General features: G+C 41.6%; 1 protein-coding gene across 10 annotated transcripts in view; it reads left to right on the forward strand.

The window, feature by feature from the left end:
* Positions 1-15457, forward strand: part of hspg2 (heparan sulfate proteoglycan 2) — a 486508-nt gene that overhangs the window by 340786 nt on the left and 130265 nt on the right. For 7 of the 10 annotated variants that reach the window (XM_059655629.1, XM_059655631.1, XM_059655630.1 and 4 more), the window contains 3 exons: positions 1289-1441; positions 8031-8176; positions 11719-11799. In XM_059655629.1, the coding sequence (XP_059511612.1) occupies positions 1289-1441; positions 8031-8176; positions 11719-11799 (380 nt within the window). The remainder of the gene's footprint in view (positions 1-1288; positions 1442-8030; positions 8177-11718; positions 11800-15457) is intronic. The other 3 variants (XM_059655634.1, XM_059655637.1, XM_059655638.1) reach the window with 1 other exon arrangement.

Consider the following 15457-nt stretch of genomic DNA (forward strand, 5'->3'; position numbering starts at 1 on the left):
CTAATCATCAAAGCATTCTCTGGCATTAAAAGCACAATGCTCCTTTCTCTTCACTGAGACCTCCTGTAACACAGACCCTTATTTAAAAGAACCCTCAGACACAGTAATTCTACACACACCAAACAAACTAAAGCTTTCCAGACCAATTCTTGACCACATCACAAATGCAACTGAGTGACATTTGGGGAATGCATGCTAAATGTACCAACAAACACATGCCAGCCATTGCAGTCTCACTAATACTGTCTGAATCTGACAGCACGCACTTTGGAAATCTTGGCATAAGTTTTAAGATTCCTGGAAGAATTTACAAGGAAGGCTGCGCAGCTATTTCCAAGAAATCTTAACAACTATAAGCACTTCTTGTGGCTTTTAACCCCTCCACCTGTTAATTAATGAAAGTGTTAATTTACTTAAATAAACTATTTAATACTATGGGAATATAGGAGGAGTATTCAGCTAGAGTCTTAAAATGTAGTAATCACTCGAAATGTTGAATGTTAGTTGTCTTTTAGTCCCATTTTATTCTGACACTGGAGAAAAACTTGTCGATCACTTAATATCTGAGCATCTGGATTTTTTTCACATCCAGAGACACACGTTCTCCATTTTGCAAAACTAATGCACTGTACTGTGCAGTTTCATAGATTTGTAACTGCCCCTATAAAATGCAATAAAACAAAGTGGATGTTAAAAGATCATAACCTGATTGATGAGATCAGTATGCTGTTTCTATCAATCCAAAATATAGAAAATCATTTCCTTGATAAATCCCAATGTTCACATTTTAAATTCAGGCTTGGGATCTAAACCATCCAATAGCTTGTTCAGGTTTGCAGCAAATCAGCGGCTGGGTTTTCACCACACTAGTTTTTATTTTCTCTTGGGCTTGAGGAGAAGATTGCCAAGATTTTTAATTTCATACAGGTAATGAGGTCCCCAAAAAGAGATTGAATTACCATTCTGTAAGCTTCGGGAGTAAGATGGGAGACAGTGAGAAATTGCCTGCCTATTTTACTCTGAGTCCACTGTGCTGTTCACGTGGGTCATGTTGTAATTACACCATGAGTCAGTGATGGTGCCCAATTAGTGGTTACAGGTTTTATTGTTGCATGACAATTTACCTGGGCAATTTTTCTATCATGGGCGAGGGCGTGCAATTTTAACTTGAATACCAACTATTGAACTGTTGAAATACAAAGTCATCCTGTTGTTTGACTACTACAGAAATATTGCCCAGAATATGATTACTGAGGCAATTACATTGTTGCTGTTTGCTTTATTTCAGGGGGCCAAGGTAATATTATCTCACCGAATGCAGTCATTCAGGGCGGACTTCTGAGGATTGTTGCTGTGGAACGTTCGGATGAAGCAGAGTACTCCTGCAAAGCTTCAAACAATGCTGGATATCACATTGCCACATCTATTCTCTATGTGCAAGGTAAGAACCAAATTTAAATTTCAGTCTGGATGTCTCCATATTACCTGCGCGCTGTTTATTGGACAACTACCCAGAGAGAATCCAATAATATTTGGAAGTGAATGTCCTGCTCCTTTATTTTGCATTGTACAAGACATATTAGGCCAGTGTGTCTCATTTGTTAGTTTTATTGTTTTTTACCTTCTGGGCAATTGATAAGTCTGGATTCGTGCTCCTAAGGCTCATTACCTGGGCTGTTGTGCCCCAGTCAGAATTATGAAGGCCCCTGTTTTATTTCAAATCCTTGGTCTATGCTAAGGACAGGACGTCAAGCACTAGATCTGACCGGTATCCATGGACAAGAGAGAAACCAGACACCACCAGATCCTTGCATTCTTATCACCATGTCATGACCTTTTCAAGGTTCTTGCATACAACTTGGGTGAGTTAGTGGAAGCTGAGCCCTTTTGCCGCCATGAGCTTGTGTTTGAATGGGGAGGAAGCAGATTCGCTGAAGGGAAATTGGTAGTTCAAAATCCTTGCTCAGCCTTTCTGTCGATTTCATGAAATATACCAAAAACATTTTCTGTTACCTCAATCACAAATAAGTCAACCAGAAACATGCTGCAGAATTGGAAAGTGCATCTTTTAATGAGACCATGGATACAGTTCCCACATGAAATGTCCCATTTACATAAATAATGTGAACCAACTCCAGGTAATAATTTGGTGTATAGTTAAAGTATATAGAGTATTCTACACTACTGGAAAGAATAGATACGGTATTCTACTACTGTATAGTGATATACAGTGTGGAGCTGGACGAACACAGCAGGCCAAACCGCATCCCAGGAGCACAAAAGCTGACATTTTGGGCCTAGACCCTGCATCAGAACATCAGCTTTTGTGCTTCTGGGATGCTGCTTGGCCTGCTGTGTTTGTCCAGCTCCACGCTTTGTTATCTCGGATTCTCCAGCATCTGCAGTTCCCATTATTTCTGGTGATATCCAGTACTGTGTGTACAGTACTCTAGGCTACTAGATAAAGTATATACTGGAGTACACATGGTAGCACAGACTTGGCATATTTTCAAAGTGGCAACTTTGTAGAAAGTGGGCAAATTTGCTGAAAATAAAGTATAATTTGTTACAGTTACAGCATGTAAAGGAGTTAAAGTTGGAGCTGGTTATAATTTCAGTAACAATTGAATTAACATTGTGGACAATAAACCTATGCAGAAAATGTGTCTGGGTTTCTCTTGATGAAGATTATCTGTTACTGTTCAAATAAAAACAAAATACTACAAATGCTGGAAATCTGAAATAAAAACAAAGTGCTAGAGAAACTGAGCAGGTCATGCAGCATCTGTGGGGAGAGAAACAGAGTTAACATTTTGTGTCCAAAGACTCTTGTGCTGAAGACTCTAAGTGTTAACTCTGTTACTGTCCCCACAGATGCTGTCAGACCTGCTGAGTTTCTCCAGCATTCTCAATTTTTATTGCTGTAAATATTCCTTTGACTAACAAATTGCAAAGATTACAAGAAATGCATCAGTCACAATCCAAGATCTCTAGGCGCTATGCTGGAGGCCTTGATAATGTATTTCATCTTCAGTAAGAATCCCAAGAAATCAAGAAACATAACAAAATTTATTCCCATCCTTTCCCCCAAAGAGATTTGATGAATTATTCTCTTTGAGATTCAGTGACATAAGTTAGAATCATGGAAATGCGCATCTTATATTTTCAGTTTTGTTCTCCTTTTTTTGTATAGCTGTGATTTTGTTTAGTCACAGGTGACATCTGCACTTTAATACATGCAGTTCCCTACGTACATCACAGATATGTAAATTAAAGTAGGTCTCATTTCCAATTCCAGTGCTAAACCTTTGTAGAACAAATTTGTCTTAAATGGGCATTACAAAGCAACATGAAAAGAGCTAATTAACTCTGTCACTCGCAGGATTATCTCTGCAGTCACTTGGCTGTTTACCTTTCAGTAAGTTATTTCAACAAGACTTCCACTTGAATAGCAGCCTATTCTCATTGCTTTGCTATTTGTTAATACTGTATTCGGCCACTGTGGTTTTGAAATCACAAGAGTAACTACCCTACAGCTGTACACTGTCCCTTTCTTTAAAAAATGGCAGAAGTTTGTTTGTACAAGAGAAGGACAAATGTAAACTGGAAAAAATTACCCCCTTCTTTATTCCAATTCTTAATGGACCACAATGAAAATAAGATTCAAAGCAACAGGTGAGAATAGATCAGAGAGTTTACTGATTTCCATGTGTACAGCAACAAGATGCATTTACATAGCATCCTTTCGGTAGTAAAACCTTGCAAGGCACTTCACAGGAATGCTTTCTGTCTGAATTTGACAGCAATAAGTCAGAGATCTCAGGTAACCAAAACTTCATCAAAGAGGGGCACTTTAAGGAAAGCGGGTGAGATGAAAAGATTTAGGAATGGATTTCCAGGGTTAAAGACCAAAACAAATAAAGGCCTGTCTGCTCATGGTGGATGAAGGAAATGCCGATTGTTCAGGAGATCAGAATTAGGAAGAATCCAAAAATCTCAAAGTTGTAAGTTTAGAGTAGGATGCAGAGAAGAGGAGGTTTGACGTGGTTGGAAGCATCTGAAGCAAGGTTAGCAATGTTAAATTTGAGGAAGCGGTAAACCTCAGCAGCCAGCAGAGCACGCAGGGGATTGACAAACAGGGCTTCATGCAATTTAGGATGTGGCCATCAGATTTGGAGTAAAAAAAGCATTGCAAACAAAGTCCAAGAAAATTTGCAGTATGGTTTTACAGACTTAATTAAATTCTCTTCCATGACAGACGTCCCACACTCAAGAAAGAAATGCAATTATATCTTACAAATTGAACAAAATGAATAATATTACAAAGCATATCTTTATGATAATTGCTATTTGAGAATCAGGCTTCAATGGACTAATGGATAGCTCAGGTCAAGACAAAATTACTAATAACTCCACACAGCTATTGGGAAGGAGACAGTCTTCCTATTTGCAGGAAGATGCTTGTGCAGTCGGGCAATGCTACCATATGCAAATGAGAATTCGGTGTCCATTTTAGATTGATTAGATTAGGCATGGCTAGAATGAAAAGGAATGAGCACTGTTGATTTTATGGACTATCTGCTATAATACAATTAAATTGCATAACTAAAACTGTCTGCATTCCTTCTTCCTGTCTTTGGACAACTACTTTTTTTTCATGGAAACACCCATAGATTTGAAGCTTGTAACATCCTATTTTGTAAAATCACTGCTTTCAAGGCAGTTGAAGATAATCACATGGACTTATTCCCATTACAACTGAAAGCATCATGTGGTATCCTGCTTACCATTTCTGCTACATGTACACAGTGTGATTTTATGAAGCCTATTCCCTAAAACCAAACAAGGCATACTTTATCTTAAGTCTTTCTGTAAATCGTCGTTCCTGCTCCTCTGATGCTGCTTGGCCCGCTGTGTTCATCCAGCTTCACACCGTGTTATCTCAGATTCTCCAGCAGCGGCAGTTCCTACTATCCCTGTAAGTTTTTACTCTGTTGTGTAGACAGGTGAAACAATTTGTTTTGCGTTAATTCTAACAATTTACCATACCAAGCTGGTTATGAATGGGTGATTTGTATCTGATCCTGTCAATGAGCAAATTAACTGAGTAAACTTCTTAGTCAGGAGAGTACATCACAGCCATTTTGATCATTTGATAATTAAGATATATTCATTCCATTGTGAGTTGTATGGCTTTGAAAAGAGCTCCAGGCATTAACCTGTAGTGTGTTATCTTTTGTTCCCTTTCCTGGACCTCTATTATTTTCAAGGTCCAAAATAAAAAATCAGGTCAGAAGTCCCAGACCTTGCAGGTTGTGTTAACATCAGGCAATTTATTATCAGATCAGTAGAATCATAAAATCTCTACAATGTGGAAGCAGGCCATTTGGCCCCTCAAGTCCACACTGACATGCCCCCTCCCCTATCCCTGCATTTCCCATGGCTAATCCACCTAGCCTGCACATCCCTGGACACTGTGAGCGATTTAGTATTGCCAGTCCACATAACCTGCACATCTTTGGACTGTGGGAGGAAACCGGAGCACCCGGAGGAAACCCACACAGACACGGTGAGAATGTGCAAACTCCACACAGACAGTTACCCAAAGCTGGAATCAAGCCCAGTTCCCTGGTGCTGAGAGGCAGCAGTGCTAACCACTGAGCCACCGTGCAGCCGCATTCGAGGGCAAGAGAGTCGTTCTCTGACGATAGACCAACTGGAATGTTTGCTGGAGTTAGAAAACTAACAGTTCATCTGATTGCTTCTTCTGGCTAGAAAGTTACAAACAAGGAGCATTGCTCCTGGGTTAAGTCTTAAATGCGTTAAGGCTTCTAAGACTTAGGTATGGGACGGAGTAGGGAAATGGAGGTTAGGCAGAGAGGCACCATTATCTAAGTGAATGGTAGAGCAGAGCCCTATTTTCCTGACGTTTGAGTTAATTTACTTATCACTGAGCTGCACAACAGTCCAAATTGTAATGAGAGTTACAATTTCAGCGCTTTGTTTCACCACCTTGAAATGAAGAATAGAAAATTGTTTGTTGGAAATAAGGACAGGGTCAAAGATTTTTTAAAAATTTGAATAATTTTCATGCTTAAAATATAAAGGCACCAGTAAGTCTTTCCTTAATCGTTGAACCTCCTTTTTCACTGGGCCATTGCATAGAGGACAGTGTTACTTCAGTACTTCGAACAATAACTGAAATGAAAGGTTATAAGTCCATAAGAATTGAAAGCAGGAGCAGGCCATTCAGTCCATCAAGCCTGCTCTGCCATTCAGGATGACTAGGGACTGTAGGTTTCACATTTCTAGCCTGCCATCATTAACCCACTCCCCCAAGTATTCCTAGTCTCCCTTATAGATTACAAAACCTATCCAATACAGCCTTTAATATGTTCAATGACACAGTCACAAGCCTCTCTTGGGGGGAAAGAAAATTACAAAGACTAAAGAGAAAGTCACCGTGACAGCCATGTGGCTTCTCTCTCATTAGAGAGTCAACAGGTTCTGGTTTAATCTGAGGGTCACCATACTGCACACTGTGGGGAGAAGTTGAGAGGGAGAATCCTTCCCGGTAATCTCAACCAGTGCAGAAATTGAACAAACCTTTTCGCTCTGCATTGCAATTCAGCCAACTAAGCTAAGTGAGTAGAACATGCTGGGTGAAGAAGTTCTTCTCATCTTCATCCTGAATGGGACACCACCTTTAAGTTGTACTCCCTAGTTCAAGATTCACACATGAAGGAAAGCATCTTCTCAGCAGCCACCCTGACAAGCCAACTACCTTCCCTGCCCCCACCTTGCCCCAGCCCCAGCACCGCACCTCCTCCAACATTTCAATAAGCTCACCCCACATTCTACTCCATTCTTCAGCTCCAGTGAATAGGCCTGACCTTTGTTATTGCTTTGGTCTGTGACAGTTTGAAGCAACGATGTAATTTACGTTACTGCAGTACACCTTGACTAGAACATTTCTTCTGCTCTTGTGTGTACTTGACTTCACCTGTCCCCAGTCGAACTTTCTTGCACAACTTGATATTTTTCCTCTTGCTCTGTCACTCTGGCAATGTTCAAGTACTTTTAGTAGCAACCAGCAAGCTAAACATAACTGATTAGCAAATGTGTCTGAGTTTGTAGACTTGAGAAATAGAAAATATATTAATGTCAAATGTGCAGCTAGTAGCATTTATTGCATGTGTTTACGATTAGTGTATATTGTTATTATCAAATAAGATGTCATTACTTTAAAACCTTAAATTGGAAGGGGGTTTGACCTAGATTATTTATAAATGTTGAAATGAAGTCTTTTTTAGAAAGCATTTTAACCCGGTTTTTAATATTTTAAAAGTTGATAGAGACGTTTCTGAACTTGCTGCTACACTCTTGGAAGCAATTCTTCAGTCTGATTTAGTTTTGTTCTTGAATATTTTAAGATTGAGGTAGATATAGATATTTTCAAATTATTCTGTTCAGAGATAGAAATAGGGATGCTACAGTTGTGCCACAAGAGTCGCCTCTGGCTTAGTTGTTGATGTGTACTGTGAAAGGAGAAGAACCTCAGTGAATCGAGGGTGATTATGGAGAAGACTGAAGATGTATTCCTCAGTTGGTAATGAGCGTTGAGCAGTGTACATGACTTTACCTGTCCTGAGGTTCTGATTGCAAAGTGCGCCGGAGAATCATTGAATTTTTCCGGCCACACAAAGTGTTGCAAGATCTTAGATAATAAAATGTGAGGCTGGATGAACACAGGCCCAGCAGCATCTCAGGAGCACAAAAGCTGACGTTTCGGGCCTAGAGAGTCTAGGCCCGAAACGTCAGCTTTTGTGCTCCTGAGATGCTGCTGGGCCTGCTGTGTTCATCCAGCCTCACATTTTATTATCTTGGATTCTCCAGCATCTGCAGTTCCCATTATCACTGTTGCTAGATCTTGTTGTTTTACACTTTTTTTTAAATTTCAAGAACAGTAGTTTATATATGTACACTGCAATTAAAAATTCACATATACGATGTCACCTCCCTGTCTCTAGGTAGTGGTAACCTGCCTCAGGTACAGGTCAGTCCAGAGCGGATAGAGGTACCAGAGGGTGACACTGTTAGACTGTACTGTCGAGCTGGAGGACAGCCATCACCAGTGATCTCGTGGAAGAAGTATGGAGGAGAGCTCCCGCCACAGGTACCACCTCTCAATCTGTTCACTTCCAAGTTATACCCAACGTCCCACAGAATGCTACACATTTGTAAGTGCCTTTTTTTGAATACAAATAGAGGGTGATTCCAGTGATTTCTGAATGCATTAATAATCACACTTGTGATATAGACAGGTTGTTCCCTTGTCCTTGAAGTCATCCTTTTTTCTTCCAGTGGATTGTGCCCATACTCCTGGTACATTGGCAACAACTGTTGGTCAGTGGCAGTGCACTGCAAAAGGCAGAGCAACTCCACTGACTTCTAGATAACAAAGCATGGAGCTGGATGAACACAGTAGGCCAAGCAGCATCTAAGGAGCTTTTTTCTGATGAAGGGTCTAGGCCCGAAACGTCAGCTTTTGTGCTCCTGAGATGCTGCTTGGCCTACTGTGTTCATCCAGCCCCACACTTTGTTATCTTGGATTCTCCAGCATCTGCAGTTCCCGTTTCCACTGACTTCTAGAGCAGTGAAAAACATTTCTGGGGATTGGAAAATGTGAAAGACAAGTGCTTCCACCGTCGTGGAATCAATACAGAGTGGCTGTGTAATATATCAGTGCTGTGTTAATGTAATCACAAATACCAGGAAATGCAAAACTTAGCTATTACTGTTTGGACTTTGTGTATTATTCACTTCATTATGGGGAAGGGTAATATTCCACTTGGTGAGTGATATAGATTTATGTTAGATTTGGATTTGAGTCGTGTTCTGATGTCAAAAAACATCCTTCCCACTAATGCAAAATTCCTACTGCTCAGCCACAATCCATATTTGCAGCAGCAATAATCCCACTTTAGAGTCAATGTGAATATTAACCCTTTGCTCAACATGACACGAAGATGCTCTGTCCAGATTTGTTTGCGAAATTTGATGGAGAGTTTTTCTGCAATGCAGCCACTCCAGTTTTCAGGAGCTGAAATGGTGAGTGTTAGAAAACAACCCGTGGGCTGGCATGGTGGCCCAGTGGTTAGCACTGCTGCCTCACAGTACCAGGGACCCAGGTTCGATTCCAGCCTCCAGGCAACTGTCTGTATTGAGTTTGCACATTCCCCCTGTGTCTGCATGGGTTTCCTCCGGGTGCTCCAGTTTGCTCCCACAGTCCAAAGATATGCAAGTTGGGGTGGATTGGCCATGCTAAATTGCCCATTGTGTCCAGGGATACATAGGTTGAGTAGATTAACCATTGGAAATAATTGGTTACAGGGATAGGGGGTTGTGTCTGGGTGGGATTCTCTTCAGAGAGTCGGTGTGGACTTAATGGGCTGAATGCCAAGTTTCTACACTGTAGGGATTCTAGGAGTTAAGATCAGCTGAAGGTTTCACTGCTATAATGGGGTAATAGGAATAAAGCATTGTTCCTATCAGAGGCAATCAGTTTACAACAGACATGATGCATTAACCCGCTCAAGCCAAATCTTATTGTAATTCTCTTCAGTGGTGATTCTGTGCAGATTTGAGTTCTTTTCTGAGCAGGTCTATATTGTACACAAAGTATCAGGTAAATGTGCTGGTGAACAAAAGTTTTGGCTACTGACTGCATTGAACCAGCTTTTTAAAATTGGCTGAATTGATACATTGCACCACAAAATCTAAATGCTGTGGAATCTGGAAATCAGAAATTATATGTGTAAGTGCTGCAGAAATTCAGCAGGTCCAGCGGTTTCTGGTGAGAGAAGCAGAGTTTCAGGACAGTGACCTTAATGGGACAGAGCAGGAATCTGACAATGTCAAGCCTCCCCACACTTTGACACCAACAGAAACACAAAGCCATGGTCAATTTGGAAGGAAGACTGCTTTTTGCTTGCTTGCCATTCCTTCGCCTGTTCGCCTTTTTCTTCGCCTCCCCCATTCTGCCCTTCCTGGTTCCATGGACACTGTAATTTTCTCAGCTGGCTGCATTTTGTTAACCCATATTCATCCATTTACCGAAACAGGAGTCAGTCTGTCTTCCACGATTGCTTATTTGAATTTTGTAATTTGATACAGTTCTAAAACAAACACTCCCATTCCTGACCAACACCCCTTCACCAGGGAAACCCAGTCCATTTTTATTCAATCATCCTGTTCTGACACACTGCTGCATCCCATGGGACTTGAACCCAGGCTTCCTGTCTCTGGGAGGCCACCCCTTTTTTTCATTTTAGATTAAAGAAAAAGATAAATAAGTCCTACTGGACCATAGATTTGCTATCTCATTAGAGTGAGTCAACTGGTGGTGGTTTAACCGAAGGGTCACCACACCTCAGGTGAGGAGAGGGGTTGAGAAGGAGAGCCCTTCATGGTAACTTCAGCTGGTGTGGGAATTGAATCCATAATGTTAACATCACCCTGTGTCATAAACCAGCTGTCCAGCCAACTGAGCTAACTGACTCTCTCCTCTTCTACAATTGATTGCTAATTCCTGATATGTTTACTGAATGGACCTGTTCTGAGATGTTAAGACTGACATCCGGAATAGATGGGAATTGAAACCATACCTCTTGGCTCAGAGGTAGGGACACTGCCACTGTGACACGAGCCCTTTCAGGAAATCTGCTCCTTAAAGATAGGCTCCAATGAACATGAACTGCCGTCTGCTATCTCTTCAGCATGTCCTGTTTATTCTAAAAAGGACCATCATTTGGAACATTGTCAATCTTCTGTTGTCAGTGACCTGCCTAAAGAAGTGTGGTATCCCTGAGGTGTCAAGCCATTCCCATCATCATCAAAGCCTGTAGGTACATTTCCAGCAAGAATGATTGGTGACAGTCATCCTGTGGGGCTTTGTGTAAGGTGACCCTCCCATCCCAGCCTGAACATAGCAGTGCTGCTTCCCCATTTGCACACCGTCTACTTCCTGAAGCTCTGAAACAGGCAGCTCACCACCAGTGATGGAGTTGATCTGTGATTTTCCTTTACTCCAGTGTATAGTAGTGCTGCATTGACCTCTTCCTGGCAGGGTTAATCGTGGTTCTATCACAGATACCTTCAAAGTATAAGTGCTCTTCTCATTTCTGAACAGAGATAACACAGTGTGGATCTGGATGAACACAGCAGGCCAGGCAGCATCAGAGGAGCAGGAAAGTTGAGGTTTCGGGTCGGGACCCTTCTTCTGAAATCATTTCCACACTGTGTTATCTCTGACTCCAACATCAGAAGTTTTTGCAATCACTCATATCTGAACATGGTGTTGAGGTCAGTGTGGGAATGTAGCAGAGATAATTAGTGCTACACGGCAGCTCTTGGCCTTGCGATCTCTTGAATGAAGTCCAGGTGTCTGGGATGATTGAGTGGCCAGAGTTGAGCCTTCCCTTGTACTCTGCCAGTGAAATGAGTTTGATTGGAATTTGAGGAAGAATCCAATTGAACAAGCAGGAATTGTTGGTGAGGCATTTGTAGATGTTTAACCTCTAGATCTGATCAATTTTAGATTTAAACTAGTCTGTCAACAAGAGACAATGATACCCATTGTTCATCTGTCGTGTGCTGCTTATTTATTTTGAATTTCTTTGCTGTTCGCACTTTCTCTCCTTTCTCCTTCCTATCCAGGCTATATCCATATTTGGTTTCTTCCCGAGGGGAACCAGCAAAAATGCTCAGGTTTTACAGAGGCGCATTCAAGAGCTGCAGGTAGCTGCACATGTCTGGGCACTGGAGCGTGCTGAACAGCTACTGACCAGCTTTCAGACCATTCCATCACGTACAGTGTGTGGACCTGGGGATGGTGGGGATATACGAGGTACAAAGTAGGTATCAGGTGTAATTTGAGTATGGTGGAGATGTGCTGGGTGTGACCCGGTATTGGGTGTGACCTGGGTACGGTGGCAGTGTGCAGGGTGTGACCTGGGCATCAGTGGGTGTCATTGGTACTGTTCAGAGCGTGACCTGGGTACCCGTGGGTGTGTGCAGGGTGTGACCTGCGTATGGGTGAGTGTGACCCGGGTACGGGTGGGTGTGTGCAGGGTGTGACCTGCGTACGGGTGAGTGTGACCCGGGTACGGGTGGGTGTGTGCAGGGTGTGACCTGCATATGGGTGAGTGTGACCCGGGTACGGGTGGGTGTCCAGGTGGCTAAAATCTTGATCAAAGTGGTTAGTTTTTAGGATTAATGTTAAGGAGATGGGTCTAGAGAGATGAGAGTTTAGGAATAGAATCCCAGAGGTTTTTCCTGATGGGAAAATGTGCTACTGCCAACATTGGAACAATTAATATCAAGGATTGTCAAGAGTCAGGATTAGAGGAAACCAGCGATTTCCGAGTTGGATACAGGTTTGGTAAAGAGGGGCACACCACTGCTGGTAATGTGAAAGCTGGGATGAGAAATTGAAAATTACAATGTTATCAGCCTGAGGTTATGTAACATCATCAACAATGAAGTCCCAGCAGCTAGGACAGCTGAAGAATAGCACTGATGCTCTACCTGGATTTAAACTGATTCCAGGTTCATAAATCAGAGGATGTGTTTGTGTCATAAACATCACCACAAAACGGTTAACACAAGCGTGTGAATTTTGCTGCACTTAATCTTGAGGTTAAGGTCGCCCTGAATCCACAGGATACCAAAACGAAGAACATTCTGTAAATATGCTGTAAATGTAACTGTATTGCTCAAAATGCTATGCTTACATGTGTCATCATTTCCTGTAGTACTTTAATTGTCATGTTCCCTGAATTTGTCATGTTTCTATTGTTTTAAATCACACAACATAAACATATATTCAATTTGACTTATGCTCCGTTGAACTCAACGATAAAATAAACTTTTGAACGCATAGTTTCTGAGAATTTTACAGTTCAGAAGGAGGCTATACAACAGTCATGCAGGTTACAGTTCTTTGATTGAGACAATCATTTGATCTGACTTTCTTGCTTTTACCCGTAACTCTCCGGATGTGTCCCTTGCAAATGTTTATCTGATTCCCTTTCAAAAATTGACTTCAAATTGAATCTGCTCCACAACCCTCTCAGACAGCACAGTACACAATTATAACTCATGTAAAATAAAACCTCCTCTTCACATCTGGTTCTTTTGCCAAACGCTCTAAATCTGTCCTGTGGTCAACAACCATTCTGTCTGTGGGAGCAATTCTCCTTATTTTACTCTATCCTGTTCCTTCAGCATTCTGAATTCATTAAATTACCTTCTTTGATCAAAGAAGAACAATCTCAGATTTTGATGAAGCCTCATAGCTCTGGTACCATTCTAGAAGATATTCTCTGCACGCTCACCGAGACCAATATCCTCTCAAATGCACAGAAAGCTGCTGCTGTGTCACTATAAAGGCAGTTATGCTTCAGCTTCACTGAAGTGGTTTGGGTTAGACAAGCAGTGGAAGTAACCTGAGTAAGATGGGTGAATTGCTAACTATGTTTAAATGTCCAGAAACTGAGACTGTTTGGAAAAGGACTTGTACATTTAATAGAAAGGCCCTGGGAAGTGTTACAGAGCCAGGAGAACTTGGAATGCAGGTTCATAGTTCCTTGAAAGTGGAGTCACAGGTAGACAGGATAGCGAGGAAGGTGTTTGGTATGGTTGCTTTTATCAGTCAGCGCACTGAGTAGATGTTGTGAAACTTGGAAGAGTTCAGAAAGGAATTACAGTGATGTTGCCAGGGTTGGAGGGTTTGAGATGCAGGGAGAGACTAAATAGGCTGGGGCTGTTTTCCCTGGAGCGTCAGAGGCTGAGGGGTGACCTCATAGAGGTTTATAATATCATGAGGGGCATGAATAGGGTGAATAGCCAAGGTCTTTTCCCCAGGGTAGAAAATCCAAAGCTAGAGCTTAGGTTTCAGGTGAGAGGGGAAAAATTTAAAAAGACCTAAATGGCAACTTTTTCATGCAGAGGGTGGTGTGTGTGTGGAATGAGCTGCCAGAGGAAGTGGTGGAGGCTGGTTCAATTGCAACATTGAAAATACGTCTGGATGGGTACCTGAATGGGAAGGGTTTAGATGGATATGTGCCAAATTCCAGCAAATGGGACTAGATTAATTCAGGACATCTGATCACATGGAAGAGTTGGACCAATTCTGTGCGATACATCTCTATGACTCTGTGACTCTAAATGGGAAATAATTAGATTTGTCACATATCTAAACTGGGGTTTTGCTTTACATAATTTAAGGCTTATTTAAGTATGGCCTTGCCCATCAAAAACTTCAAGTGGAATGGTCTGAAAACAAATGTTCATAATGCAGTAATCCTAATATTTGTGTGTATTGTAAGAGTGAGAAGTGGTAATGTGAATTTGTAATAACAGTGTCACCTTACTATCTACTGTGCATTAACTGGACAGAGATGTGTTTCTTGAAATCAATGTGATAAAACTTGCAGCCTGCAGCTTTTCTCTAAACTGTGTATGGTGGAAGCATCTCTCTAAGGACCTTTCATGTGTGCATTTTGTTATTGAAAATCAGAAGCATGCAGGTGTTTAGTTATTTACAATGGTTTTCTTTAGCTGGATGATTCCAGCAAATGATTGCAGGTTCAGGTGAGTGTTGCTTTACTACCAACTCTTCATTTTCATTAAAAAAAACATTGTCAGATTTTGGAAGCATTGAATGAATTCTGAACCTTTTCAGAACCATTTGGCAATTGTGTTTTTTCGATGCAATGTTTTTTATTCTCTTTGGAGTAATTTGTCTGTTCCTCCTGACTGATTAATTGCCTCATTGCATGCTACTAATAGAAGACCATCATTGTTCCCCCAATGAAGCTCAATTCAAATTCAGGCCTGATGTCTCTCTCACACTGCAGTTTAGACAGTGGTTCACACTGAGCGGTTACTCGCAGGTGGGGCGGGAGCACCCATGATCCTGTTTAACTTTGTGTCTAACACATTAGCTGGTTCAGACAACTGGTTCTGAAATGTATGTTGTCATGAATGATGCTGACCTCCCTCTTGGTGAGAGTTGGGTGGTGGAGAACTGCAGATGTACCAAGCCAACCCACTCTATAGATGCAGGAGCGTATGAATGATTATTCTGGCTTCAGCCCATGCATTGAAAGGCTAATGACTATTGCTGTTGATACTGTCAGCCTCAGTGCAGTCTAGCGATTGGGCCTGAGGCTATACTGCTTTGGGTCTCTCTGCTGGAAAATATGCAGGAAGTTCTGCTAAGTGTTGCATCAAACAATTCTCAAACTTAGACATTCGTTCCTCCTTGATGGCCAGGAGCAACCTGGCTGTGAGGCCAACGGGACAGTGCTGAGATAAGAACAGATATGAGAACGGAGGAAGCTAATGGAACGTTGTTTTTGTTCCTTTGTAGGATGTGAGCTTCGCTAGTTGA

This window comes from Stegostoma tigrinum, chromosome 28 (assembly GCF_030684315.1).
Source record: "Stegostoma tigrinum isolate sSteTig4 chromosome 28, sSteTig4.hap1, whole genome shotgun sequence".
Taxonomy (NCBI): Eukaryota; Metazoa; Chordata; class Chondrichthyes; order Orectolobiformes; family Stegostomatidae; genus Stegostoma; species Stegostoma tigrinum.